This window comes from Rhinoraja longicauda, chromosome 13 (genome assembly GCF_053455715.1).
Source record: "Rhinoraja longicauda isolate Sanriku21f chromosome 13, sRhiLon1.1, whole genome shotgun sequence".
In the NCBI taxonomy this organism is placed as follows: Eukaryota; Metazoa; Chordata; class Chondrichthyes; order Rajiformes; family Arhynchobatidae; genus Rhinoraja; species Rhinoraja longicauda.
The window spans coordinates 45,907,430-45,935,198 of record NC_135965.1 but is presented as its reverse complement, the minus strand read 5'-3'; the positions used below and the strand labels follow the sequence as shown (position 1 = coordinate 45,935,198).

General features: G+C 45.7%; 1 protein-coding gene across 2 annotated transcripts in view; it reads left to right on the top strand.

Annotated features, from left to right (window-relative positions):
• Window positions 1-27,769, top strand: part of zbbx (zinc finger, B-box domain containing) — a 60,762-nt gene that overhangs the window by 10,648 nt on the left and 22,345 nt on the right. Inside the window, exons 6-11 of one of the 2 annotated variants that reach the window (XM_078410075.1) lie at window positions 1,002-1,105; window positions 3,875-3,970; window positions 9,142-9,300; window positions 11,691-11,886; window positions 21,999-22,107; window positions 23,244-23,353. In XM_078410075.1, the coding sequence (XP_078266201.1) occupies window positions 1,002-1,105; window positions 3,875-3,970; window positions 9,142-9,300; window positions 11,691-11,886; window positions 21,999-22,107; window positions 23,244-23,353 (774 nt within the window). Of the gene's footprint in view, window positions 1-1,001; window positions 1,106-3,874; window positions 3,971-9,141; window positions 9,301-11,690; window positions 11,887-21,989; window positions 22,108-23,243; window positions 23,354-27,769 lie in introns of both variants that reach the window. The other variant, XM_078410074.1, reaches the window with a different exon arrangement.

Below are 27,769 nucleotides of genomic sequence, written 5' to 3'. Positions count from 1 at the left end.
ATGAAACCAGTGGGAGAACTAGGATGGGGGAGGGATGGTGAAAGAGGGAAAGCAAGGGTTACTTGAATTTAGAGAAATCAATATTCATACCGCTGGGTTCAAGATTCAAGATCAAGATCAATTTATTGTCACATGTCTCAATTAGGGTACAGTGAAATGTGAGTTACCATACAGCCATACTAAATAAAAAGCAACAAGACACACAACCACATAAAATAAAATGTTACATAAACATTCACCACAGCGGATTCCACATTCCTCACTGTGATGGAAGGTAATAAATTTCAATCATCTTCCTCTCTGTTCACCCGCGGTCGGGGCTGTTGAACCGTCCGCAGTCGCCGCTGCCGACTGTCTGAGGCCCTCGCGTCGGGATGACCGAAACTCCGGCGTGGGGACAGATTGGAACACTCCGCGGCATGGAGCTCCCGAGTCGGCCTCTTCTTACCAGAGACCACGGGCTTCACGGTGTTAAAGTCCACAGACCCCACGGTTGGAGCTCTCCACAGTCGATCCTCAGCAAAGGATCGCAGCTCCGCGATGTTAAAGTCCGCGACGTGCCCGCAGCTTGAAGCGCCGGGCCGGTCGCCAGGAAAGGTCACACCACTCCACGACGTTAAGCCGCAGTGGGGATGGAGATACGATAAGGAGAAAAATCGCATCTCCGTGAGGTAAGAGTTTGAAAAAAAAGTTCCCCCCAACTCCTGCCCCCACATAAAACAAACCAAGAAACACTAAAACATACTTTAACACATACTTAAAATAATAAAAAACAGTAGAAGGGGCAGGCAGGCTGTTGGCGAGGCAGCCAGTGCTGGTGGCGCCACCCGCTGGAGTAACTCAGCAGGACAGACAGGCTGTTGGCGAGGCAGTCAGTGCTGGTGGCGCCACCCGCTGGACTAACTCATCGGGACAGACAGGCTGTTGGTGAGGCAGCTGCCCAAGCAAAATATGAGGTGTTGTTCCTCCAATCCAAATGGGTTGTTCTTGTGCCATTGCAGAGCCTCACCGACACGTATCCTCCAGTGCCCCGGTCTGTAAAACTGAGAGGCCGAAAGTCAAGGAGAAACTATGTGGACAGTGTGAGATCAGGAGTCCTCAACTGGTGAGTGGGTAATAGGCACATTGTCAGTAAAACGTTGTACTTTGATTTTATTTTGAGGGAGGCACATTGGCGCAGCGGTAGAGCTGCTGCCTTACAATGTCAGAGACCCTGGTTCGATCCTGACTACAGGTGCTGTCTGTGTGGAGTTCGCACGTTCTCCCCATGACCGCGTGAATATCTAGCAAGAGAGTCAAGAGTGTTTTATGGTCATATGCCCCGAAACGGGACGATGAAATTCTTACTTGCAGCGGCACCACAGATATGTAAACATAGAACTCTGTAAAACTCACACCAAAAAATCCCAAACTAAAGTTCAGCTTTCAATATTAAAAAAGCAGACAAATAAATAGACAATGGTAGTGCAAAGTAAGAAATAAGGTCCCCTATTCAATGTAGTTCAGGGCCTATTTGGAGGTTGTGGTGTTTAATAGGCTGATGGTTGTAGTCAGGAAGTTACTGTACCGGGATGTTACAGTTTTCAGGCTCCTGTACCTTCATTCCCGATGGCAGGGGTGAAATGAGAGCGTGGCCAGGGTGGTGTGTGTCTCTGGTGATGCTGGCTACCTTTTTGAGGCAGCGATTCCTGTAGATCCCTTGGATGGTGGGGAGGTCAGAATCCCTGATGGACCGGGCAGTGTTCACCACGTTTTGCAATTAGACTTTCAATTAGAGTACCCTGACTTGTCTTGCAAAATGGGGTTGAGAGGCAGCACTGTGGTGCATCTGGTAGAGCTGCCGCCTCACAACGCCAGAGACCTGGGTTCAATCCTGCCCTCGGGTGCTGCCTGTGTGGAGTTTGCACGTTCTCCCCGTGACCGCACGGGCTTCCTCCGGGTGCTCCGGTTTCCTCCCACATCCCAAAGACGTGCGGGTTTGTAGGTTAATTGGCCCTCTGTAAATTGCCCCCTAGTGTGCAGGGAGTGGATGAGAAAATAGTGTGAATGGGTGATCGATGGTCGGCTTCCTGCGCTCCGAGGAATAAAGTCCTCGCCTGCACAACCTTTCCCTATTTCAGTTAGAGGCACATTCAACTTTTTCAGTCATAGAGTTGTAAATCTGTGGAATTCTCTGCCTCAGAAGGCAGTGGAGGTCAATTCTCTGAATGCATTCAAGAGAGAGCTAGATAGAGCTCTTAAGGATAGTGGAGTCAGGGGGTATGGGGAGAAGGCAGGTACGGGGTACTGATTGAGAATGATCAGCCATGATCACATTGAATGGCGGTGCTGGCTCGAAGGGCCGAATGGTCTACTCCTACACCTATTGTCTATTGTCTATTTAAATAAAGAAAATACCATTAAATAAAGAAAATACCATTAAAAAGTACCATTGAACCATTGTTAGTTCTGGCATTTGTTTCTTTTTTTTAACTGATTCTGTGCTAGATGATAGAAAAATAACTGCATAAATATAGATAGACACAACAAGCTGGAGTAACTCAGCGGGCCAGGCAGCATCTCTGGAGAGAAGGAATGGCTGACTTTTCGGGTCGAGACCCCTCTCCAGACTGAGGTCACGGGAAGGGGAAACGAGAGATACAGACAATGATGTAGAGAGAGAAAGAACAATGAATGAAAGATATGCAAAAAAGTAACGACGATAAAGGAAACAGGCCATTGTTAGCTGTTTGTTGGGTGAAAACGAGAAGCTGGTGCGACTTGGGTAGGGGAGGGATGGAGAGAGAGGGAGGGTTACTTGAAGTTAGAGATATCAATATTCGTATTGCTAGATAGAGCTCTTAAGGATAGCGGAGTCAGGGGGTATGGGGAGAAAGCAGGAACGGGGTACTGATTGAGAATGATCAGCCATGATCACATTGAATGGTGGTGCTGGCTCGAAGGGCCGAATGGCCTACTACTGTACCTATTGTCTATTGTACCACTGGGCTACAAGCTGACTAAGCGACATAAACATAGCACAAAAAGTAAGGAAATTTGTGTTTGGTAGATTATTTCTTTGTTGTAACAATGCTTCATGGCAATAAATCTTCTACCGTTGGAAAGCCTGTTTATTTCCCTTTTAAATGGTGCCACATTTGTAAGGAACATGCATTTGTGGGATGAGCAGCAGAGCTGAGTATATGGGTTGCGCCCATGAAAAATTTGCCAAATCTTTTCTGCCAATGCCAAACAGCTTATTCTGCCATTGACTCTTGTTCGGTGTTGTTTGGTGGATTGGATGATTGAAGTCTGAAGAAACAAGACATATTGGCAATTTAACAATTATTCATTTAATAAACAGGAGCCACAGTAGCGTGTGGAAGAACCATACACAGCCATAACAGCCTGGCACCTCCTCCTCATACTGGTCACCAGCCTGGTCACACGCTGTTGTGGGATGGCATCCCATTCTTGTCAGCACCTGGGGGTACCAGAAGCTCAAAACAAGAGTCAATAGCAACAGCAGAATAAGCTGTTTGGCATTGGCAGAGAAGATTTGGCAAATTTTTCATGGGCGCAACCCATATACTCAGCTCTGCTGCTCATCCCACAAATGCATGTTCCTTACAAATGTGGCACCATTTAAAAGGGAAATAAACAGGCTTTCCAACGGTATAAGATTTATTGCCAAGAAGCATTGTTACAACAAAGAAATAATCTACCAAACACAAATTCCCTTACTTTTTGTGCTATGTTTATGAGATGCTCTCCAATTTTCTCCAATTTGCGTTTTGGCTCACATAAATGTTTTAGTTTTATATTATTACGTCTTTTTATATTAGTAAGCATTTCAGTTAACGTTCATTTAAAACATGTCCTGAACTACCCACAGGTTTGTGTGGAGTGTGGAGAAAATTATTGTTCCAGTTGCTTTGCTAAATTCCATCAAAAGGGGGCGCTGAAGCTTCACCGGTTCTTCCCATTTCAGGTACAGACACCTTAATCTATTGCACGTTTCCATCAAAGTGTTTTTTTTTCTAAAGTTAAACGCATTGTAAGTCAGATATTTTGAAACAACATTTTTTTTAAACTATGAGGGAATGAAAATCTAACATACTGCTTATTTGGGCGGTAGAGTTGCTGTCCCACAGCGCCAGAGACCCGGGTTCGATCCCGACTACGGGTGCTGTCTGTACGGAGTTTGTACGTTCTTCCCGTGACCTGCGTGGGTTTTCTCCAAGGTGCTCCGGTTTCCTCCCACACTCAAAAGACGTGCAGGTTTGTAGGTTAATTGGCTTCGGTGAAATTGTAAATTGCCCCTAGCGTGTGTAGGATAGTGTTAGTGTGCGGGGATCGCTGGTCGGTGCGGACCCGGTGGGCCGAAGGGCCTGTTTCCACGCTGTATCTCTAAACTAAACTAACGTTGAATGTCTGTATGATTTTAAGGTGAACATTTGATTCTCAGCCTTCCAAAAGCAAGAAATGAACAAATTAATCACGATTTCACACTTGTAAATCCAACACATTGTTAATAAGAAAAAGACACAAAGTCACTGGATGGAGGCTGGAGGCTGTTGTCAGAGTGACGCCACACTCAAACTGGAGGAACAGCTCCTCATATTCTGCTTGCGTAGCTTACAGCCCAACCGTATGAACAATGAATTCCTCAATTTTAAGTAATGAACCTGACCTCCCCCCCTTCTATCCCCCCTTTCCCCCCTCTCTTCCCTGTGCCCCACCTGAACTCACCCACTTCTCCCCCTCCACCTACATTCTTTCGTCTGCTTTCACAATTCTCAACTCTTCAATCCTTTTGTCTTACATCTTCTATCTTTTCATCTCTGGTCTTTGTCCATCAAAAACTCCTCCTCACCTGTATCCACCTACCACTCGCTAGTCTTTGTCCTGTTCCCCCCCCCATCCTTAAATGTTAGACTTTAGAGATTCAGCGTGGAAACAGGCCCACCAAGGCCGTGCCGATCGGCGATCACCCCGAACACCAGGACCATCCTTCACACACTAGGGACAATTTACAATGTTACCTTACAAATCACGACACGCACGCCTTTGGGAGGAGACCGGAGCACCCGGAGAAAACCCACGCGGTCACGGGGAGAACGTACGAACAGCACACATACAGCACCTGTGGTCAGGATCGTACCCGGGTCTCTGGCGCGGTGAGGCAGCAACTCTACCGCCTCATCACCGTGCCGCCCACTTTCTTCCAGCTTGCTTCCCTCACAATCAGTCTGAAGAAGGGTCCCGACCTAAAACGTGATCCATCCAGAGAATCTGCATGACCTGCTGAGTTACTCCAGCACTTTGTGTCTTTTTTGTTGAAAACAGGCATCTGCAGTTCCTTGTGTCTGCATTGTAATTAACTGAGCAACGATCATGCTCATTCTTTATCTCAGATATGATGGCGATTTTATCGTTACCCTTGAAGATATGTGTGCACATTGGATGATGATAATAGATAACTTATGACTAAGAACTCGCCAGTCATTGATTTTTGCAAAGGCTTTCTGAATTCTTGTGAACTTTGCATCAGTAGTCAATGGGAAAGAAAATCGGTCGAGTCAATGATATGTTATCATCCATTTTGTGGCAAATCTGCAAATGAATGTTATCAGCAGTGAGTCAAGGTCAGATGGTTTTACATTAATTGGCATTAAAGAATGGGAAATAATTGGTTTAGGACATACAACGCACAAAATGTAAGCAAAACGTCATTTTAAGTTTTATATATTCAAAAGAAAATGGCTTTGAGTGCATTGTAAAATTGTTAGAAAATTGAATTTCTTTCTTCATTTTCTCTCTTTCGCATACTCACAAAAACTAGCAGAATTAAGATGTTCTCTTTTCTTTTGACAATTTACAGTAGACTTCAGCAAAACACAAAGTGCTGGAGGAACTCAGCAGTTCAGGCTGCGTCTGTGGAGGGAATGGAGAGGTGACGTTTCAGGTCAGGACACTTCTTCAGACTCTGAAGTCAGAATAAGGGTCCCGACCTGAAACATCGCCTGTCTCCATTCCCTCCACAGATGCTGCCTGACCAGTTGAGTTCTTCCAGCACTTTGCGTCTCTTTTTGTAAACTGGCATCTGTGGTTCCTTGTTCATGTTAAAATTTATTTGGGTGTCTTGTTGCTCTTTATTGGTATGGCTGTATGGCAAATCAAATTCCTTTTATGTTGCAAAACATACTTGGCTAATAAAGGACTATTATGATTATGATGGTTATGATTATATTATGGCCCACATTGTTTAGTTGTACTTTAGTTTTAGTTAGTTTAAGTTAGAGAGTTATAGAATCACAGCATCATACAGTTCCGTGTGGAAACAGGCCCTTCGGCCCAACTTGCCAGCACAGACCAAAATGTCCCATCTGCACTAGTCCCACTTGAGTTGAATTGAATTGAATTGAATACATTTTATTAGCCAAGTATGTAAACATACAAGGAATTTGCCTTGGTGCTCCGCTCGCAAGTAACAACACGACATACAGTGAACAATTAAGGATAAAACATTAAAATATTAAGAATAAAACATTACAGTTTAAACATGTGAAGAATGAAATAAAGTACCAGAGCGAAAGGAGGCTACAGGCTTGCCTGCGTTTGGCCCATATCCCTCTAAACCTCTTACCCACGTACCTGTCTAATCGCTTCTTAAACGTTGCGATTGTCCCTGCCTCAACTACCTCCTCCGGCAGCTCGTTCCATACACCCACCACCCTCTGTGTGAAAGTTTAGTTTAGAGAGAGAGCATGGAAACAGGCCCTACGGCCCACCGACGCCAGGCCGAAAACCCATCACTAATTCCTTGTTATTCCCATCCTACACACTAGGACGAGGAATTTGTGTTAGGCATGGTAAACTCAGAACAGCATTTCCAAACCAGGTCCACTACACCAGCCAGATTCATGAAACTGAATAGAGAAACTGGATGGGTACTGTTTCTTTATTGTTCTCTTTGAACCAAGTGTAATGTTCAAAAACAGTGCTGGAGAAGTGGTTTCTGATCATTCTTTATCTGAAACGTTAACTGATTGGTATTCTCACAACAGCTCCTGCCTGAACTGTTGTCTACACTATTTACTGTTTCTGCTTCGCCTGCTTTATCTTTTCCCTCGCGTTCTTTGTCTGTGGGAAAAAAATTGTTTTCACTTTCTCTGCAGCTGGCAGTTTGGGTAGAAGCCCAATTAAATTCAACCTGACGCTTCTCAATGTGGGAAGGGGGAACAGGTCGGAGCGACTGATGGACCGTGATGTGGGGAAGGTCACAGAGCTCGGAACAGAATTAGTCCATTTGGCCCATTGAGTCTGTTCCACCATTCAGTTTACTTTAGTTTAGAGAGACAGCGCAGAAACAGGCCCATCAGCCCACCGAGTCCACGCCGACCAGCGATCCCCGCACATCAACACTACCCTGCGCACACACTAAGGACAATTTACAAATTCTTACCAAGCCAATTAGCCGACAAACCTGTACGTCTTTGGAGTGTGGAAGGGAACTAGAACACCTGGAGAAAACCCCCGCAGATCACAGGGATAACGTACAAACTCCGTACAGACAGTACCGGTAGTCGGGATGGAACCCGGGTTTCTGCCGCTGTGAGGCAGTAGCTCTGCCCTTGCACCACAGTGCCACCCATTAGCATTGGGATGATTTTGCCTTAAATATACCCAATGACGGCCTCCTTTCCTGAAATCCCAACTTGAAACATCCCCTGTCCATGTTCTCCAGAGGTGCTGCCTGACCTGCTGAGTTACTCCAGCACTCTGTGAAACGTCACCTATCCATGTTCTGCAGAGGTGCTGCCTGACCTGCTGAGTTACTCCAGCACTCTGTGAAACGTCACCTATCCATGTTCTCCACAGATGCTGCCTGACCTGCTGAGTTACTCCAGCACTCTGTGAAACGTCACCTATCCATGTTCTCCAGAGGTGCTGCCTGACCCGCTGAGTTACTCCAGCACTCTGTGAAACATCACCTATCCATGTTCTCCACAGATGCTGCCTGACCTGCTGAGTTACTCCAGTACTTTCTGTCTTCTTTGGTGAACCAGCATGTGTAGTTCCTTACTTGTACTTGATGTAGTGTGGTTAATTATCATGGACCGTTTCAAATCTTCAAGATACTGTATGCTGATTTCTAGTTGCAAGGACTATTGTGTTGTTCAGGTCATTTTTTTCTACCATATTCGTAAACATCCTTTGGAGGACTATTGGCATATTCATGATGACGGGCTAAATAAGAAGTGGCTTAAAACTATGAGCGAATGAAAATCTAACATGCCGTTTATTTGGGTGGCATGGAGGCACAGCGGTAAATTTGCTACCATACACCACCAGAGACCCAGGCTCAACCCTGACTACATGTGCTGTCTGTACGGAGTTTATACGTTCTCCCTGTGATCGCGTGGGTTTTCTCCGGGTGCTCCAGTTTCCTCCCACACTCCAAAGACCTGCAGGTTTGTAGGCCATTTGGCTTCTGTAAAATTGCATTATGTTCCTCGCGTGTGTAGGATAGTGCTAGTGTACAGGGTGATCGCTGGTCGGTGCGGACTCGATGGGCCGAAGGGCCTGTTTCCACGCTGTGTCTGTGAAGTTTATTAGTTTAGTTTTAGTTTAGTTTAGAGATACAGCGCGGAAACAGGCCCTTCGGCCCACCAAGTCCGCTCCAACCAGCGATCCTCGCACATTAACACTATCCTACACGCACACGGAACAATTTACAATTATAACAAGCCAATTAACCTGCAAACCTGTACATCTTCGGAGTGTGGGAAGAAACCGAAGATCTCTGAGAAAACCCCACGCGGGTCACGGGGAGAACGTACAAACTCTACTCAGCAACCAAAAGTCTGTAGCCTCCTTTTGCTCTGGTATTTTATTTTATTCACATGTTTAAACTATAATGTTTTATTCTTAATGTTTTATGTTTTATTCTTAATTGTTTACTGTATGTCGTGCCGTTGCTTGTGAACGGAGCACCAAGGCACATTCCTTGTACGTGTAAATTTATTCCATTCAATTCAATTCAACTCCGTACAGACAGCACCCGTAGCCTTAAGTCTTAACCCACTTTAAGCTGAGTTTTTTTTTGGAAACATTTATCCCATTTAACGATGCCGTTCACTTTTATGTTATTGACAGACTGAGAAACCTCCATCTAACAATTCATTGCAATCAGTCAGCCAATTTAAAAAACAAATTGAATCTGATGAATCTCCTGTGAATCGAAAGCAGTTTCCAAAGAAACCTATTTCAGGACGAAAACTTTCATCTATGATAACTCCACAACAAAATGCTGAGGTAAGGTTATTGGATGAACTGAAAAGGGTTTATGTGGAGCAGTGACCACAGAACTAACTGGTGTACTTTTGCATGCTTGGTAATTGGAGCTGAATAATTTGCATGCTTAGTAATAAAATTAAAGCTGGTATAATTGATATAAATTCACGTTCATAAAGTGATAGAAGCAGAATTTGGCCCATCAAGTCCACTCCGCCATTCAATCAAGGCCGATCTATCTCTCCCTCTCAACCCCATTCTCCTGCCCCATAACCCCTGGCACCCATACTAATGAGGAATCTATCTATCTCTGCCTTAAAAATATCAATTGATGACCTCCACAGCCTTCTGTAGCAATGAATTCCACAGATTCCCCACCCTCTGACTAAAAAAAATCCTCCTTATCTCCTACCTAAAGGAACGTCCTTTTATTCTGAGGCTGTGGCCTCTGGTCCTAGACTCTCCCACTAGTGGAAACATCCTCTCCACATCCACTCTATAGTGAATTATCCCTAGTGTGTCGGATAGTGCTAGTGGACAGGGATCGCTGGTCAGCATGAAATCGGCGGGCCGAAGGGCCTTTTTCCGTGCTGCATCGCTAAACTAAACTAAGCCAAGAAGGGTCTCGACCCAAAACGTCACCCATTCCTTCTCTCCAGATATGCTCCCTGTCCCGCGGAGTTACTCCAGCATTTTGTGTCGATTCCTTCCTAAATTAAAGAAGGAATTGATTTGCTACCCTGTCTCTCCATCCTGTTCAGATTTTTGTAAAACTTACTGCCATAACACACACGGATCGGAACATCAGGCCATCAACTTGGAACTGCTTATTATCCTGGCTAGACACAAAATGCTGGAGTAACTCAGCGGGGCAGGCAGCATCTGTGGAGAAAAGGAATAGGTGACTATTCGGGCCGAGACCCTTCTTCAGACTGAGAGTCAGGGGAAAAGGAAACAAGGGATATAGACGGTGATTTCGAGGGATATAGAACAAATGAATGAAAGATATGCAAAAAAAGTAACGATGATAAAGGAAACAGGCCATTGTTAGCTGTGAGCTAGGTGAAAACTAGTGATGGACAATGAGACTCAACACGACGACTTTGAAGCTGGTACGACGACTTGGGTCGTCTTGAAAGGGTTGCAAGGGTCACTTGAAGTAAGAGAAATCAATAGTTCTGCCTTTGGGTTGTAAGCTGCCCAAGCGAAATATGAAGTGCTGTTCATGGCTCTTCGCAAGGGAGCACTTTACTCCAGTACATCCGTAAATTATTTTTCAATTATACTGATCGTGCCTCTGGCTGATTCATTTGGCCGGCTTTTGGATTTTCTCAAATGTGACTTTGTGAACCATTCCCAGCCATTTCAGGACAGACTATTTAAACCGAGCGTTTTAATCAGACTCTTGATCATCGGGTTCATCGCCAGGAGCTTGCATTGTCACCGACGTGGACAACTCAAGCCCCATGACAAGCTGCAGGAGATGGTCAGCCAGGCTCCAGGAACGCCACAGCACTGTGGCGCCACCAACAATGTCCTTAATCCATTCAGCCACAGAATCCTTGCAGACAATGGCAGGAGGCACTAGCAATATGCTGGAAGGATTCTGTGGCAGAATGGATTGAGGACATCTTTGGCGTCACAGATTAGTTTTAGAGATAGAGTGTGGAAACAGGCCCTTCGGCCCACCGAGTCCGCACCGACCAGCCATCCTCGCATATTGACACTACCCTACACGCACTAGTGACAGTTTACACTCTTACCAAGCCAATTAACCTACAAACCTGTGCGTCTTTGGAGTGTGGGAGGAAACCGACGATCTCCAAAACTAGCAGAGAAGGAGGGAGAGAGGGAGGGAGAGAGGGAGGGAGAGAGGGAGGGAGAGAGGGAGAGAGGGAGGGAGAGAGAGAGAGAGAGAGAGGGAGAGGAAACAGGCCCTCCGACCCACCGAGTCCACGCCGACCATCGATCACCCATTCACACCATGTTCCATGCTACTCCCGTTTCGCATCCTACACATTAGGGGCAGTTTACAGAAGCCAATTAACCTACAAATCCGTACGTCTTTGGAGTGAGGGGGGGAAACCGGAGCACCCGGGGCAAACCCACGTGGTCACAGGGAGAATGTTCAAACTCCACACAGACAGCACCCGTAGTCAGGACTGGGAGGAAGGGTCTCGACCCGAAACGCCACCCATTCTTTCTCTCCTGAGATGCTGCCCGTCCCGCTGAGTTACTCCAGCATTTTGTAGCCAGGATCGAACCCGGGTCTCTGGCGCTGTAAGGCAGCAACTCCACCCCACTGAGCTGTACCGCCACCACGGGTTGGGAGCAGCCTAAGTTTCAAAACTCAAATAAAGTGCTTCCTATTTGCTTAGTTTCCTGAAATGGCAATTTGCTCTATGCCGCAGATTCTTACCGTTGATGGAGAAGTTGGTAAACCGGCTTTGAATGCACAGAGCAGGAGTGCAGAGGCTGGCAAAGTTGGATCGCTACTCAACGGCAGCTTTGATGAAGAACAGTCGGCCATGGCCTTCCAAGATGCACTCAAGGAGTGGAGGCACAGAAAGCCTCGCCAAGCTCCACTGTCACTGAAAACATGTTCAGGTAGAAACCCACACGGTAACTCTTTTTATCAAGGCTTGGAAACAGTTTAATTGACAAAGAACCTGAAAATGTGGCGATTATTTGTTTTTTTTGTTTTTGTAATTAATTTGTACAAAATTAATTATTTATTAAAAATCTCAAAATATATTACATTTGAACTGTTATACTTGTCTAAAACATGGAAATGAAAATCAAATATAAAATCAAATTGGAACTGGAGTAAACTTCAGGGGCAGCCCACTGTACACCCCACAGCCAACAACAGACCGTTGTGGGCTCCACCTTTCCTATACCACTGTTGCTGGCTTTGATGTGTGATTTTTCATGTCTTTCATTCATTTGTCCTATGTACCTTTTCATATCTCCTGTTTTCCCTCTCCCCCCCACGGTCAGTCTGAAGAAGGGTCTCGACCCAAAACGTCACCTGGTCTTTTTCTCCAGAGATGCTGCCTGCCCCGCTGAGTTAATCCAGCTTTTTGCGTCCATCATCGGTGTATCTCCATCTGCAGTTCCTTCCCATACGTACCGTGATAAGTCATGCTATATAAATCGTAGCTGGACCGCTCAGTTATGGCTGCCTTTCCACAATCTCTTTGATTTCTCATTTCCACAAATGATTGTTTTTTTTGCTGTCACACAAGGTCTGTTTTATTACTCTGCTCCTACTCATTTATCCCGTCCCACCAGCTTTGTAGTGGACCTAGAGTGAATAGTGTTGAGAATGTGATCCATTGCATTTCCTGCCTTCCACACCAAATATCGATGCACTAGCTAGAGTGTTTTCAATTATTTACCTGCTTGGGGGGTTATTGCATCTGGATCTTGCACCAATAAGTCACACAAGCCTTGTCTTTTAAATCAAACATAGAAACATAGAAAATAGGTGCAGGAGTAGGCCATTCGGCCCCTCGAACCAGCACCGCCATTCAATATGATCACGGCTGATCATCCAAAATCAGTATCCCGTTCCTGCTTTCTCCCCATATCCCTTGATTCCGTTAGCCCGAAGAGCTAAATCTAACTCTCTCTTGAAAACACTCAGTGAATTGGCCTCCACTGCCTTCAGTGGCATAGAACTCCACAGATTCACAACTCTCTGGGTAAAAAACTTTTTCCTCATCTCAGTCCTAAACGGCTGACCCCTTCTTCTTAAACTGTGACCCCTGTAGACCAAGTCTGTGGATATGATCCAGCAGCAGATCGACTAGCAAAGGGCGGCGCGGTGGCACAACGGTAGAGTTGCTGCCTCACAGTGCCAGAGACCCGGGTTCGATCCTGACCTCGGAGATTGTACGTTCGCCCCGTGACCGCGTGGGTTTTCTCCGGGTGCTGCGGTTTCCTCCCACGCTCCAAAGACGCCCAGATTTGTCGTTTAACTGGCTTCGGTAAAATTGTAAATTGTCCCCAGTGCGTGCGTGTCGGATCTTGCTAGCGTACGGGTGATCGTCGGTGGGCGCTTCCACGCTGTATCTCTAAATTAAAGTGTAAAGCATTGAGGCGAACCTGGAAGAGAGAAAATACGGGCCAAAGTCTTGCAGTGCTGCTCAGAGAAAGCTGGCTGCCATGATGTAGTAATGTCTGGCATTGATTGTTGTACCTTCATCAGTGTAAGTTGATGCCAGGGGGGCAATTCTAATGCATTCCAATGACAAATGGTGACTGTGAAGTCATCAAACAGAACTCCCCCAAAAAAGATAAAATATCAGAAAATTAAATGTTTATTTTTTAACGAAGATTTTGCTGAGCACAAAGTGGAGATTGGAAAGTACCCAAGGTAATATTTTTAAAAAAACGTGGAAAAAATATACGTTTTTAATGAGCAAAAAAATGTTGAAATAAATATGATCAAATGACACATCTGCAAAATTAATTTAATTCGTTCGGGGCAGGAGAGGTAGTTAAAAAGTCATAATGGGTTATTGCATGCTTTAAAAAATACAGCAGCAAAGTGCAACATTTTCAGGACTTTTTCATTAGAGCCAGAATGATAAGTGCTGGTCAGTTCACCCAACATTCAGAACACCAGATTCAGAACACCTCCTAAGGCTCAGTCCGCCTAAACCTACCTGATCTCCCGGTTGCTCAACACTTTACCTCCCCCTCCCATTCCCACACTGACCTTTCTGTCCTGGGCCACCTCCACTGTCAGAGTGAGGCCCAACGCAAATTGGAGGAACAGCACCTCATATTTCGCTTGGGCAGCTCTCACCCTCAGCGGTATGAATATCAACTTCTCTAACTTCATGTCACCTTCCCCGAGCTAACAATAATCTATTCTACATTTTCCTTGAACCTCGTCCCCTTTGATGTCTCGTTTTCACACCTTACCCTTCTCTACCTCTGTGTCTCCCTTTCCCCTGACTGTCAGTCTGAAGAAGGGTCTCGATCCAAATCGTCACCCATTCCTTCTATCCAGAAATGCTGCCTGTCCCGCTGAGTTACTCCAGCATTTTGTGTCTATCTTCAGTGTAAGCCAGCATCTGCAAATTAGTTCCTTCCTATGCATTCAGGTCTGGTAATCAATTAAGTAGGCAAATGACACATTGGGCTTTCTTGGAAGGTGATGTAGAGGTAAGGAAGAGTGGAGATGTCCTGGTCGTGGTGAGACAGCATCTGGAGCATTGTGGACAGGTCTGGCCTCCCTATCCTGGAAGGATGTACAGGTAGTTCTGCAGACCGCACCTGGAACGGCCAAAGACTCTCAAGAAAACCCAGACAGTTGCGTGACAAAGAATTTGTAGCAAGATCGTCATTGTCGTGGCGATCCCTCGAGGTTGAGGATGATGGTCTACGTTCCGATGTCAGAACGAAGACGCCTGTGCGTGTGTTTGTTTAACGTGTTCTTGATGTTGCACTCCAAGAAGCACACGGTCCTTCACAAATCAATCAACTAATTCCAATGGCAAGGGAACCAAGACGATTGGAGCTGATAGATCTGTTGCAGCCTTCATCCGCCTTCACAGCCGTTGAGTTCAAGATAACTTCGTCTGCCTGGTCTGCCGTTGAGGTCTTATACGTTGGATTGTTCTTGGTCTGGACCCTCATCCTCGACCTTACCGCCATGGGTGACCCTACCAGAAGCCAGTGCTTCCGACAGATTCGCTCTCGGAATCATGGGGGCACGCAAGGCTCTTCACTACCAACAAGGTGAACGATCTGAAGCAAGATAGAAGCAGCACAGTAGCGCAGTGGTAGAGCTGCTGCCTCGCAGCGCCAGGGACCCGGGTTCAATCCTGATCCCAGGTGTTGTCTGTACGGAGTTTGTACGTTCACCCTGTGACCTGATGCTCCGGTTTTCTCCCACACTTCAAAGACGTGCGGGCTCGTACTTTAATTTGCTTCGGTAAGTTGTAAAATTGTCCCTCGTGCGTGTGGGTTAGTCAACAGGGACCTCTGGTCGGCACGGACTCGCTGGGCGGAAGGGCCTGTTTTCGTTCTGTATCTCTAAAATCTAAAGAAGCCTAGTTCCTTTTGCAGTGGTACATATATGTCAATAGTTTGTTGTTATTTTAAAAATGCCTGATAAAGAAACTGGCATTAATCATCTCCTCAATAATTTGAAATAATCCATATTGCTGAAGTATGCTATTGTCCTTGGAATGACTGATGTTATCACGAAATGCCCAGGAGTTGACATTATGAAAATGTTACATGATTAAAATTGCACAGTACTTCACTGAGCTGTAGTTGGTATTTGGAAACTGTCAGTTGTCAGGTACATTGATTTGGTTGTCTGAGCAATACAAAAATAAGAAACGTGTGGTACATCTTGCCTCTTAATTAGATTCGCTGCATTCGCTGCTCGAAATTAAAACGGTGCAAACATTGTGTGACCTCTCCAATGTTATGCTAAGTAGTCATGGAACAGTGCAGTGGTGACGCTGGGATCTCAAGGAACTGCAGAAGCTCGAATCTTGAGTGAAAAGCAAAGTGCTGGAGGAACTCAGCGGGTCAGGCAGTATCTGTAGAGGCAATGCATAGGCGCGCAGATTCAGGTCGGTACCCTCCTTCAGAGTCCGAGGAAGGGTCCTGACCCAAAATGTGGTCCATCCATCCATTCCAGCCCACTGAGTCTGCGCCAACCAGAGATCTCAGTACACTAACCCACACGCACTGGGGACAATTTTACCACTTACCGAAGCCAAACAGTACTATAGAAAACAAAATACTGGTGTAACTCAGCGGGACAGGCAGAGTTTCACAAGATCATAAGTGATAGGAGTAGAATTAGGCCATTCAGCCCATCAAGTCTCCTCCTAACCCCATTCTCCTGCCTTCTCCCCATAACCTCTGACAAGTATCGATCGATCTCTGCCTTAAATATATCCAGTGACTTTGTCTCCACAGCCTTCTGTGGCAACGGATTTCACAGATTCACCACCCTCTGACTGAAGAAATTCCTCCTCATCTCCTTCCTTAAAGAACGCCATTTATTTCTGAGGCTGTGACCTCTGGTCCTAGACTCTCCCACTAGTGGAAACATCCTCTCCACATCCACTATATCCAAGCCTTTCACTAATTCTGTACGTTTCAATGAGGTCCCCACCTCATTCTTCTAAACTCCAGCAAATACAGGCCCAGTTCTGTCAAATGCTCTGTAGAGCGTTATTTTAGTACAGTAGAATACTATAGAATAGGATACTGTAGAATACTATAGTACAGGAGCAGGCCCTTCAGCCCACAATATCTGTACTGAACATGACACCAACATTATCTCATTACCCAGCTGCAGTTGATCCATTTCCACTGAATAGCTCATGAAATCCATGCAATAATCCAGTAACACAGAGTCCTGCATACTGATGATAAAGTTGATCAATTGATCATAGTCTTCAGATAGAATTATTATAATAACAGTCATTAGCTCTTAGGGCTAAGGGAATCAAGGGATATGGGGAGAAATCCAGAACGTGGTACTGATTTTGGATGATCAGCCATGATCATATTGAATGGCGCTGCTGGCTCAAAGGGCCAAAAGGCCTACTCCTGCACCTATTTTCTATGTTTTTATGTTTCTATAGTGATTTGTTTGTATTGAGTGTCTACTTTAAACTTAAGTAGAACCCCATAGAACAAATATTTAGTTTAATTGAGGTTAGAGATACAGCACGGAAACAGGCCCTTCGGCCCACCGAGTCCGCGACGACCAGCGATCCCCGCACATTAACACCACCCTGCACATACTAGGGACAATTTTTTTACATTCATACCCAGCCAATTAAGCTACAAACCTATAGTGTGTGGAGTGTGGGAGTTAACCAGAGATCTTGGAGAAAACCCACGCAGGTCACGGGGAGAACGTACAAACTCCATACGGACAAGTCAGGATGGAACCCGGGTGTCTGGCTCTGTCAGGCAGTAGCTCCTCACCTGCGCCGCCCGTGAATATGAACGAGAATCTAGTGGAAATAATAATGGCACAATGAGATGAATGGAACATCAAGGATCTTGGTTTACAACGACCACTGACCTCACCATATAATGGATTGATAAATAAAGCCAGATTGAGAAAGATGAGCCAGATAAATCAAATCAGATTAACATTCCTTAGCAGGAATGGACAGTGGGTCAAACTTCATGAAAACCACGGGAGATAGCGTTCATTTGGAGCCATGTAGCTGTGAAATAAAGAACGATGCATGTAATCCTTTGGGTGAGAATTACGTTAGTGCCGCCTAAGATTAAATTATTTTACAAAGGGTATCATTATTTTATTATTTTAATAAAGAGTGATGCATATAATCTTCTGGGTGAATTATTTCAATGCTACTTAAGAATATTTTCTGATTTTATTCAGTGATCTTATTCTTTATTCAGTGATCTTGGAAAACATCAAATTCAAAATTAAATTGTCCTTGTAAGCTTGACCTGGTATTAAGGTGAGTTTTCTAGAATACACCTAGAAACATAGAAACATAGAAAATAGGTGCAGGAGGAGGCCATTTGGCCCTTCGAGCCAGCACCGCCATTCATTGTGATCATGGCTGATCGTCCACAATCAATAACCCGTGCCTGCCTTCTCCCCATATCCCTTGATTCCACTAGCCCCTAGAGCTCTATCTAACTCTCGCTTAAATCCATCCAGTGATTTGGCCTCCACTGCCCTCTGTGGCAGAGAATTCCACAGATTCACAACTCTCTGGGACTTTATCTAGAATCCTACTTAAACTCAATTTCAATCGAAAACATCAAAATCAAGTGGTTTTGCAGACAGTGAAGATGGTTGTGAACGATTGCAGCAGGATCTGGATCGATTGGCCTGGTGGGCAGAAGAATGGTTGATGGAATTTAATACAGATACGTGTGAGGTGTGAACTTCCTGTTCCTTCTGATCCCTGAGCACACATGCATATGATATTTATTCACGTTTGAATCTTGAAGACAGCTACACCAAAACTTACATAATGTTGTGCTTAAGATACACACAAAGTGCTGGGCTAACTCAGTGGGTGGGGCAGCATCTCCAGAGATAAAGGATGGGAGAGGTTTTGGGTCGGGACCCTTCTTCAGACATTGATCATAGATAGACACAAAATGCTGGAGTAACGGTCGATCAGGCAGCAACTCTGGAGAGAAGGAATGGGTGACGTTTCGGGTTGAGACCCTTCTTCAGATCATAGATAATTAGAAACATAGAAACATAGAAAATAGGTGCAGGAGGAGGCCATTCGGGCCTTTGAGCCAGCACCGCCATTCATTGTGATCATGGCTGATCATCCACAGTCAGTAACCTGTGCCTGCCTTCTCCCCATATCCCTTGATTCCGCTAGCCCCTACCTAGAGCTCTATCTAACTCTCTTTTAAATTCATCCAGTGTATTGGCCTCCACTGCCTTCTGTGGCAGAGAATTTCACAATTCACAACTCTGGGTGAAATTTTTATTCGAAGACTGTGGCCCCTGGTTCTGGACTCCCCCAACATTGGGAACATTTTTCCTGCATCTAAATTGTCCAGTCCTTTTATAATTTTATACGTTTCTAAGATCCTTTCTCATCCTTCTAAACTCCAGTGAATACAAGCCCAGTCTTTCCAATCATTCCTCATATGACAGTCCCGCCATCCCGGGGATTAACCTCATGAACCTACGCTGCACTGCCTCAATAGCAAGGACGTCCATCCTCAAATTGAAGTGAAGTGCCATTTGGCATAGATGGGGTAGACAGTTCCATCTGTTTCCCAGATGGTAATATCTAAGGCTGGGGGGACATTACTTTAAGGGGAGAGGGACAAAGTTTAAAGGAGACAAGTTTATTTTACACAGGGAGGGATGAGTGTCTGGAATGCACTGCTGGGGGTGGTGGAGGATGATACGATAGTGACGTTTAAGAGACTTCTGGATAAGCACATGGTAATTCGAGTTTCACTGTACCTTAATTGGTACAAATGACAATAAACTGACCTTTGGATGTGCAGGGAATGGTGGGACATGGATCATGTGCAGGCAGGTAAGGGTTGGTCTTGGCATCATGTTCGGCACAGACACTGTGGGCTGAAGGGCCTGTTCCTGTGCTGACCTGAAACGTCACCCATCTTTTTTTTCCAGAGATGCTGCCTGACCCATTGAGTTACTCCAGCATTTTTTGTTCTAAGTCTTCAGAGATGCTGCCTGACCCACTGAGTTACTCCAGCACTTTGTGTTCTAAGTCTTCAGAGATGCTGCCTGACCCATGCAGTTACTCCAGCACTTTGTGTTCTATCCTTGGTATAAACCAGCATCTGCAGTTCCTTGTTTCTACTTCATGTTGTGTCTGCTGACTGCTGGCATTCCTACTTCATTTCAGTTTTTCTGTAATTCATGGGGTCTCTGAGTCCACTTTTAGCATCTCTTCCTCGTGATTAATAATCACACTGCTCTCCACAAAGTCTCAAAGCTGTAAACTTTAATGGCCGGCATGGATTAGATATTTTTAGTTTAGTTCAGTTTGAGTCTAGTTTAGTTTATTGGCATGTTTCCCTAGTGTGTGTAGGATAGTGTTAGGCACAGTGTCAGGTACAGTGTAAAGCTTTTGTTGTGTGTTCACCAGTCAGAGGAAAGACAATGCATGATTACAATCGAGCCGTCCCCAGTGTACAGATACATGATAAAGGCAATAATGTGACTAACGTTTAGTGCAAGATAAAACCTGTAAAGTCCAAACAAAGATAGTCTGAGGGTCTCCAATGAGGTAGATAATAGTTGCGCACTGCTCTCTGGTTTTTGCACAATCTTTTTTTGTCACAAACTTTTTTTGCACAATCCGCAGGCATTGCCACTTTCATTTCACTGCACATCGTGCACATTCTTGCTATTGAGGGCGTGCAGCGTAGGTTCACTAGGTTAATTCCCGGAATGGCGGGACTGTCATATGTTGAAAGACTGGAGCGACTAGGCTTGTATACACTGGAATTTAGAAGGATGAGAGGAGATCTTATCGAAACGTATAAGATTATTGAGGGGTTGGACACGTTAGAGGCAGGAAACATGTTCCCAATGTTGGGGGAGTCCAGAACAAGGGGCCAAAGTTTAAGAATAAGGTGTAGGCCATTTAGAACTGAGATGAGGAAAAACGTTTTCAGTCAGAGAGTTGTGAATCTGTGGAATTCTCTGCCTCGGAAGGCAGTGGAGGCCAATTCTCTGAATGCATTCAAGAGAGAGCTAGATAGAGCTCTTAAGGATAGCAGGGTTGTATGGGGAGCAGGCAGGAACGGGGTACTGATTGAGAATGATCAGCCATGATCACATTGAATGGCGGTGCTGGCTCGAAGGGCCGAATGGCCTCCTCCTGCACCTATTGTCTATTGTCTATTGTCTATTGTCTAAACTTGACTTGACAATAGACAATAGACAATAGGTGCAGGAGTAGGCCATTCAGCCCTTCGAGCCAGCACCGCCATTCAATGCGATCATGGCTGATCACTCTCAATCAGTACCCCGTTCCTGCCTTCTCCCCATACCCCCTCACTCCGCTATCCTTAAGAGCTCTATCCAGCTCTCTCTTGAAAGCATCCAACGAACTGGCCTCCACTGCCTTCTGAGGCAGAGAATTCCACACCTTCACCACCCTCTGACTGAAAAAGTTCTTCCTCATCTCCGTTCTAAATGGCCTACCCCTTATTCTCAAACTGTGGCCCCTTGTTCTGGACTCCCCCAACATTGGGAACATGTTATCTGCCTCTAATGTGTCCAATCCCCTAATTATCTTATATGTTTCAATAAGATCCCCCCTCATCCTTCTAAATTCCAGTGTATACAAGCCCAATCGCTCCAGCCTTTCAACATACGACAGTCCCGCCATTCCGGGAATTAACCTAGTGAACCTACGCTGCACGCCCTCCATAGCAAGAACATCCTTCCTCAAATTTGGAGACCAAAACTGCACACAGTACTCCAGGTGCGGTCTCACCAGGGCCCGGTACAACTGTAGAAGGACCTCTTTGCTCCTATACTCAACTCCTCTTGTTACGAAGGCCAACATTCCATTGGCTTTCTTCACTGCCTGCTGAACCTGCATGCTTCCTTTCATTGACTGATGCACTAGGACACCCAGATCTCGTTGAACTCCCCCTCCTCCTAACTTGACACCATTCAGATAATAATCTGCCTTTCTATTCTTACTTCCAAAGTGAATAACCTCACACTTATCTACATTAAACTGCATCTGCCATGTATCCGCCCACTCACACAACCTGTCCAAGTCACCCTGCAGCCTTATTGCATCTTCCTCACAATTCACACTACCCCCCAACTTAGTATCATCTGCAAATTTGCTAATTTGACTTGGTAGGATGGTTCAGTTGCCTGATAACAGCTGGGAAGAAACTGTCCCTGAATCTGGAGGTGTGCGTTTTCACACTTCTATACCTCTTGCCCGATGGGAGAGGGGAGAGGAAGGCGTGTCCGGGGTGCGACACGTCCTTGATGATGCTGCTGGCCTTGCTGAGGCAGCGTGAGGTGTAGATGGTGTCACTGGAAGGAGGGTTGGTTTGTGTGACGGGCTGGGCTGCATCTCGTTTCCAGTGAATCCAGTGAATCAGTGAATCAGTGCGTAGATTGCATTTTTTTTCTTGAAGTGGTGTCCATTTCCTAACAGCTAATGATTTCTTTGTGGATAATCTCTTGTCAGTTTCCATAGGGACATCACGAACAGAAGACAGCAAGCAAACTTCGGAACCAAAGGAGGCGCAGTTTACCGAGCACAGTGCAACCTATTTGGAGAGGTTGCTGCTGAAGACCAACAGAAGGTAGCTTCAACAAGTCCATCCTGGCTTCACAAAATATATATTTTTTAGGATTATTTGCCACACGGCACGGTGGCGCAGCGGTAAAGTTGCTGCCTCACAGCGCCAGGGACCCGGGGGCGATCCTGCCCTTGGGTGCTGTCTGTAAGGAGTGCTCCGGCTTCCTCCCACACTCCAAAGACGTCCTGAAAACGGTTTATTTGGAAACTGCTTTCGAGACTCATCAGATTTAATTTGTTTCTTAAATTGGCTGACTGAATGTAATGAATTGTTAGATGGAGGTTTCTCAGTCTGTCCATAACATAAAAGTGAATGATGTTTGCTTAAATTGGGTTAAGACTTAAGACTACGAGTGCTGTCTGTACGGAGTTTGTGGATGATCAGCCATTACCACAGTGAATGGCGGTGCTGGCTCGAAGGGCCAAATGGCCTACTCCTACACCGATTGTTTATTGTCTATTGTCTACTCTCCTCAAGACCTGTGTGGGCTTTCTCCGGGATCTTCGGTTTCGTCCCACACACCAAAGACGTACAGATTTGTAGGTTATTTGGCTTGGTATAAGTGTAAATTGTCCCTAGTGTGTGTAGGCTAGTGTTAGTGTGCGGGGATAGTTGGTTGGTGCGGACTGGGTGGGCCGAAGGGCCTGTTTCCGTGCTGTATCTCTAAACTAAACTAAGCTATTGCCAGTAGTTTTAAGGGAATGGCTGGAAACTGAAGGGGCAGACTTATCTGATATGTAGGAAAAATGTTCCCATTGTTGGGGGAGTCCAGAACCAGGGATCACAGTTTAAGAATAAGGGGCAGGCCATTTAGGACTGAGATGAGGAAAAAAAATTTCACCCAGAGAGTTGTGAATCTGTGGAATTCTCTGCCACAGAAGGCAGTGGAGGCCGATTCACTGGATGTTTTCAAGATATGGCTCTTAGGACTAACGGAATCGAGGGATATGGGGAGAAAGCAGGAAGGGGGTACTGATTTTGGATGATCAGCCATGATCATGATTGAATGGCGGTGCTGGCTCGAAGGGCCGAATGGCCTACTCCTGCACCTTCTTTCTGTGTTTCTATGTTTCTGTATGATAGGTGCAAGTTTTATTTTACAGCCTGTTATTAAATACATATTACAACATTTATTTTAGAACTCCAGAACAATCATTTCCAGTTGAAGCTATGGGTGGCCAAAGTAATTCTACATTCTCATCTTGTGAAGAGAAGAACGAGGAAAATGATGACGAAATTCTACTGACTGGTCAGTATTTTCGTTCAGCTTTGTAACTGAAGCGAACATTGGACTTTGTTGCTGGAACCACTGCTCTACAGTGCTGGGAACTATACCCTGCACTCTGTATCGTTCCCTTTGCTCTACCCATTGTAGTTTGGGTTTTGCTTGCATGTATTTACTGTATAGATGGAGTTTTCTGATTTGGCTGGATAGCCTGCAAGATTGGATGATCAGCCATGATCATATTGAATGGCGGTGCAGGTTCGAAGGGCCGAATGGTCTACTCCTGCACCTACTTTCTATGTTTCTATGTTTCTATAAAGCTTTTCAGTGTACCTCAGTACACGTGACAATCATCATCGTCATCGGCGGTCACTCGGAGCGAGTGTGACTGTCCACGCGGCTGCCTGTGCGTATGTTTGTTTATCGCGGGGAGACTGGTGCACAGATAGCCACTGCACGGTCCTTGACAGATCTGGGTCAGGATCCAGTGGCGTGGAGTCCAAGACGACCGGGGACCCTTTTCTGCTGCGGCCTTCATCCATCCGCCTTCCCAGCCGTTGTGACGCTCCACTGAAGTCACCCATCATCCTCCGCCTGTTCCACCATTGGTAACATGACAATAATAATAAACTTAAACTTAATTCTTTACCTTTTTTTTGTATTTCGTACCAAGCTTGACCTGCCTAGATCCTGGCGCCACTAAAGGAAAGCTCAGATTTAACAATAGAGATGAAATGACACTGAACACAGTGGCCCAAGTGGCCAAGTCAATGGGATATTGTTAATAGACAATAGACAATAGACAATAGGTGCAGGAGTAGGCCATTCAGCCCTTCGAGCCAGCACCGCCATTCAATGCGATCATGGCTGATCACTATCAATCAGTACCCCGTTCCTGCCTTCTCCCCATACCCCCTCACTCCGCTATCCTTAAGAGCTCTATCCAGCTCTCTCTTGAAAGCATCCAACGAACTGGCCTCCACTGCCTTCTGAGGCAGAGAATTCCACACCTTCACCACCCTCTGACTGAAAAAGTTCTTCCTCATCTCCGTTCTAAATGGCCTACCCCTTATTCTCAAACTGTGGCCCCTTGTTCTGGACTCCCCCAACATTGGGAACATGTTATCTGCCTCTAATGTGTCCAATCCCCTAATTATCTTATATGTTTCAATAATATGTTTCAATTAAGGCAGAGATAGATCGATTTTTGATTAGAACAGGTGTCAAGGGTTATGGGGAGAAGGCAGGAGAATGGGGTTAGGAGGGAGAGATAGATCAGCCATGATTGAATGGTAGAGTAGACTTGATGGGCCGAATGGCCTCATTCTGCTCCTATCACTTTTGAACATATAAACTTTAGTGTAGTTATGTTTAGAGATACAGCGCGGAAACAGGCCCTTCGGCCCACCCAGTCCGCGCCGACCAGCACATTAACACTCTCTACACAAACTGGGGGACATTGCAAGGCAGTAGCTCTACCGCTACACCACTGTGCCACGGTTATGAGATAACATTGCCAAATGATGTCACGCAGAATCGTAGGAGGTTCACCGAGTATATTCGGTGCCAAAACGCAACAGCGGAGAGAAGAGGTGGCCAACAACATTGATGAGAGCAGTACATTAGTCATTGTCAGCAAGAGTTTCATCAAAGCCATTGACAACGTCCCACATCGGTATGCTGGCCCAGAGAATTTAGTTCACACTCGACAAAGTGGACCCGTTGGGCCCAAACCTCTCCTGCATTGGTGCAACACCCTGCCCTCCCCCTCTCTCCTCAACCCCCCCTCCCCTCTCCCTTCTCCCCCACTCCCCCCTCCCTCCTCCCCTCCCCCTCCCCTCATTTTAAACTTTAAAATGTGAATAACTGTAAAAATATAACACCGATTTCAATGAAACTGCTTGTTTATCACTAAAGTGACAATGGTGAGTAAGGTGGGCCTAAAATTGTCGCGCTATCGTGTACCGTCTTGGCTGAAGTTCAGTCACAAACAAGATAACAAACGAGAGTTTTAGTATTATAGATGGAATCCAGGGCAAGCTATAAATAATTCCCACAAATAATTCCTACAAATTGGGTACATAATTCCCGGCAGCACAGGAGGTTTGTGATTTTCATCACTGGTACAAACATGTGCAAATCCTCAACTTCATGCTGTTGACACAAGGAACTGCAGATGTTGGAATCCTGAGCAAAACACTGAGTGCTGGAGGAACTCAGCGGGTCAGGCAACACCTGTCCATACGTTCAAAAGTCAAAGGAACAGAATTGGGCCATTCGGCCCATCGAGTCTATTCTGCCATTCAATCTTGGCTGATCTATCTTTCCCTCTCAGCCCCATTCTCCTGCCTTCTCCCCATAACCCCTGACACCCATACAAACACCTTGCCTTAAAAATATCCACTCTCTTGGCCTCCACGGCCATCTGTGGCAATGAATTTGCCACCCTCTGGTTAAAGGATTTCCTTCTCATCTTTCTATAGGGGCATCCTTTTATTCTGGGGCTGTGCCCTCTGGTCCTAGACTCTACCACTAGTGGAAACATCCTCTCCACATCCACTCTATCCAGGCCTTTCACTATTTGGGAAGTTTCAATGAGGTCCCTCCCCCACATCCTTCTAAACTCCAGCGAGTACAGGCCCAGTGCCGTCAAACATTCAGCATACACGAATCATATCCATTCCCTCCACAGATGCTGTCTGACCCGCTGAGTACCTCCAGCACTTTGTGTTTGGCTCAAGTTTCGTACAGTTGTAGTGAGCAGGGTTATGATGTTGAACTCTGTTAGTGCTAGGGTGGCACGGTGGCACAGGGGTAGAGCTGCTGCCTTACAACTCCACAGACCCGGGTTCGATCCTGACCTCGGGCGCTGTCTGTATGGAGTTTGTACGTTCTCCCTGTGACCGGGTGGGTTTTCTCCAGGTGCTCCGGTTTCCTCCCACTTTGCAAAGAGGTATTGGTTTGTCAGTTAATTGGCTTCGGTAAAAGATTGTACATTGTCTCTAATGTGTAGGATAGTGCACACAGGGTTTGCTGGTTGGCACGGACTCGGTGGGCCGATACGTTAATTTAAACATACTGAATTGTTTGAATTGTTGTCTACTGTGTCCTAGTGATTTGTTTTCGTATTTACAATGCTCTTTAACATATTTAATTATTTAGATGTTTAATATTTTATCATTTTTTAAAAGCACTATTTAATTTTTTTATAGTTTGTGATATTTTTTTCGATGCTTGTGAATGTCAAAAGCATTCAATGTCTTTTGATGGCCACCAAGCTAGCGAACTTGGTTTAAGTCGTCAAAATCTGTTTGGGAATTAAGCCTGACTTTCACTATGAGAGGCTCTGTGTTCAATAGAGCTTCAGCAAGGAGGATCCAACTGTGGTGTCGGAAAATAACTGCAGATGCTGGTACAAATCGAAGGTATCACAAAATGCTGGAGTAACTCAGCGGGTCAGGCAGCATCTCTGGAGAGAAGGAATGGGTGACGTTTCGGGTCGAGACCCTTCTTCAGACTGATGTCAGGGGAGGCGGGACAAAGAAAGCATATAGGTGGAGACAGGAAGACAGTGAGAGAACCGGAAAAGGGGAGGGGAAGAGAGGGACAAAGGAGCTATCTAAAGTTAGAGAAGTCAATGTTCATACCGCTGGGCTGTAAGCTGCCCAAGCGAAATATGAGGTGCTGTTCCTCCAATTTGCGGTGGGCCTCACTATGGCACTGGAGGAGGCCCATGACAGAAAAGTCAGAATGGAAGTGGGAGGGGGAGTTGAAGTGCTGAGCCACCGGGAGATCAGGTTTGGTTAAGGCAGACTGAGCGAAGGTGTTGAGTGAAACGATCGACGGGCCTGCGTTTGGTCTCGCCGATGTAGAGAAGTTGACATCTGGAACAGCGGATACAATAGATGAGGTTGGAGGAGGTGCAGGTGAACCTCTGTCTCATCTGGAAAGACTGTTTGGGTTCTTGGATGGAGTCGAGGGGGGAGGATATTTGGTTAAGGCGGACTGAGCGAAGGTGTTGAGCGAAACGATCGCCGGGCCTGCGTTTGGTCTCGCCGATGTAGAGAAGTTGACATCTGGAACAGCGGATACACATTTTGTGATACATCCAACTGTAGGGACATTGTTTCTGCTGCAGGTAAGTCTAGGCAGTGACCAGCGGCTCTCTCTCACTGAAAGTTCACGGGCTGGTTTCCAGCGAACCATTGATTTCGTATAAAAGAAATGCAGACCTTTGAGTTGGGCAGAAGGCCAATTCTTTTGATAAGTTCCACAAAGATTTGTGCAGGGTCAGTTTAGTTTAGAAATACTGCATGGAAATAGGCCCTTCTGCCCACCAACCATTGATCAATACTAAAGATAGACAGGAGGTGCAGGTGAACCTCTGTCTCACCTGGAAAGATTGTTTGGGTCCTTGGATGGAGTTGAGCGGGGGAGGGG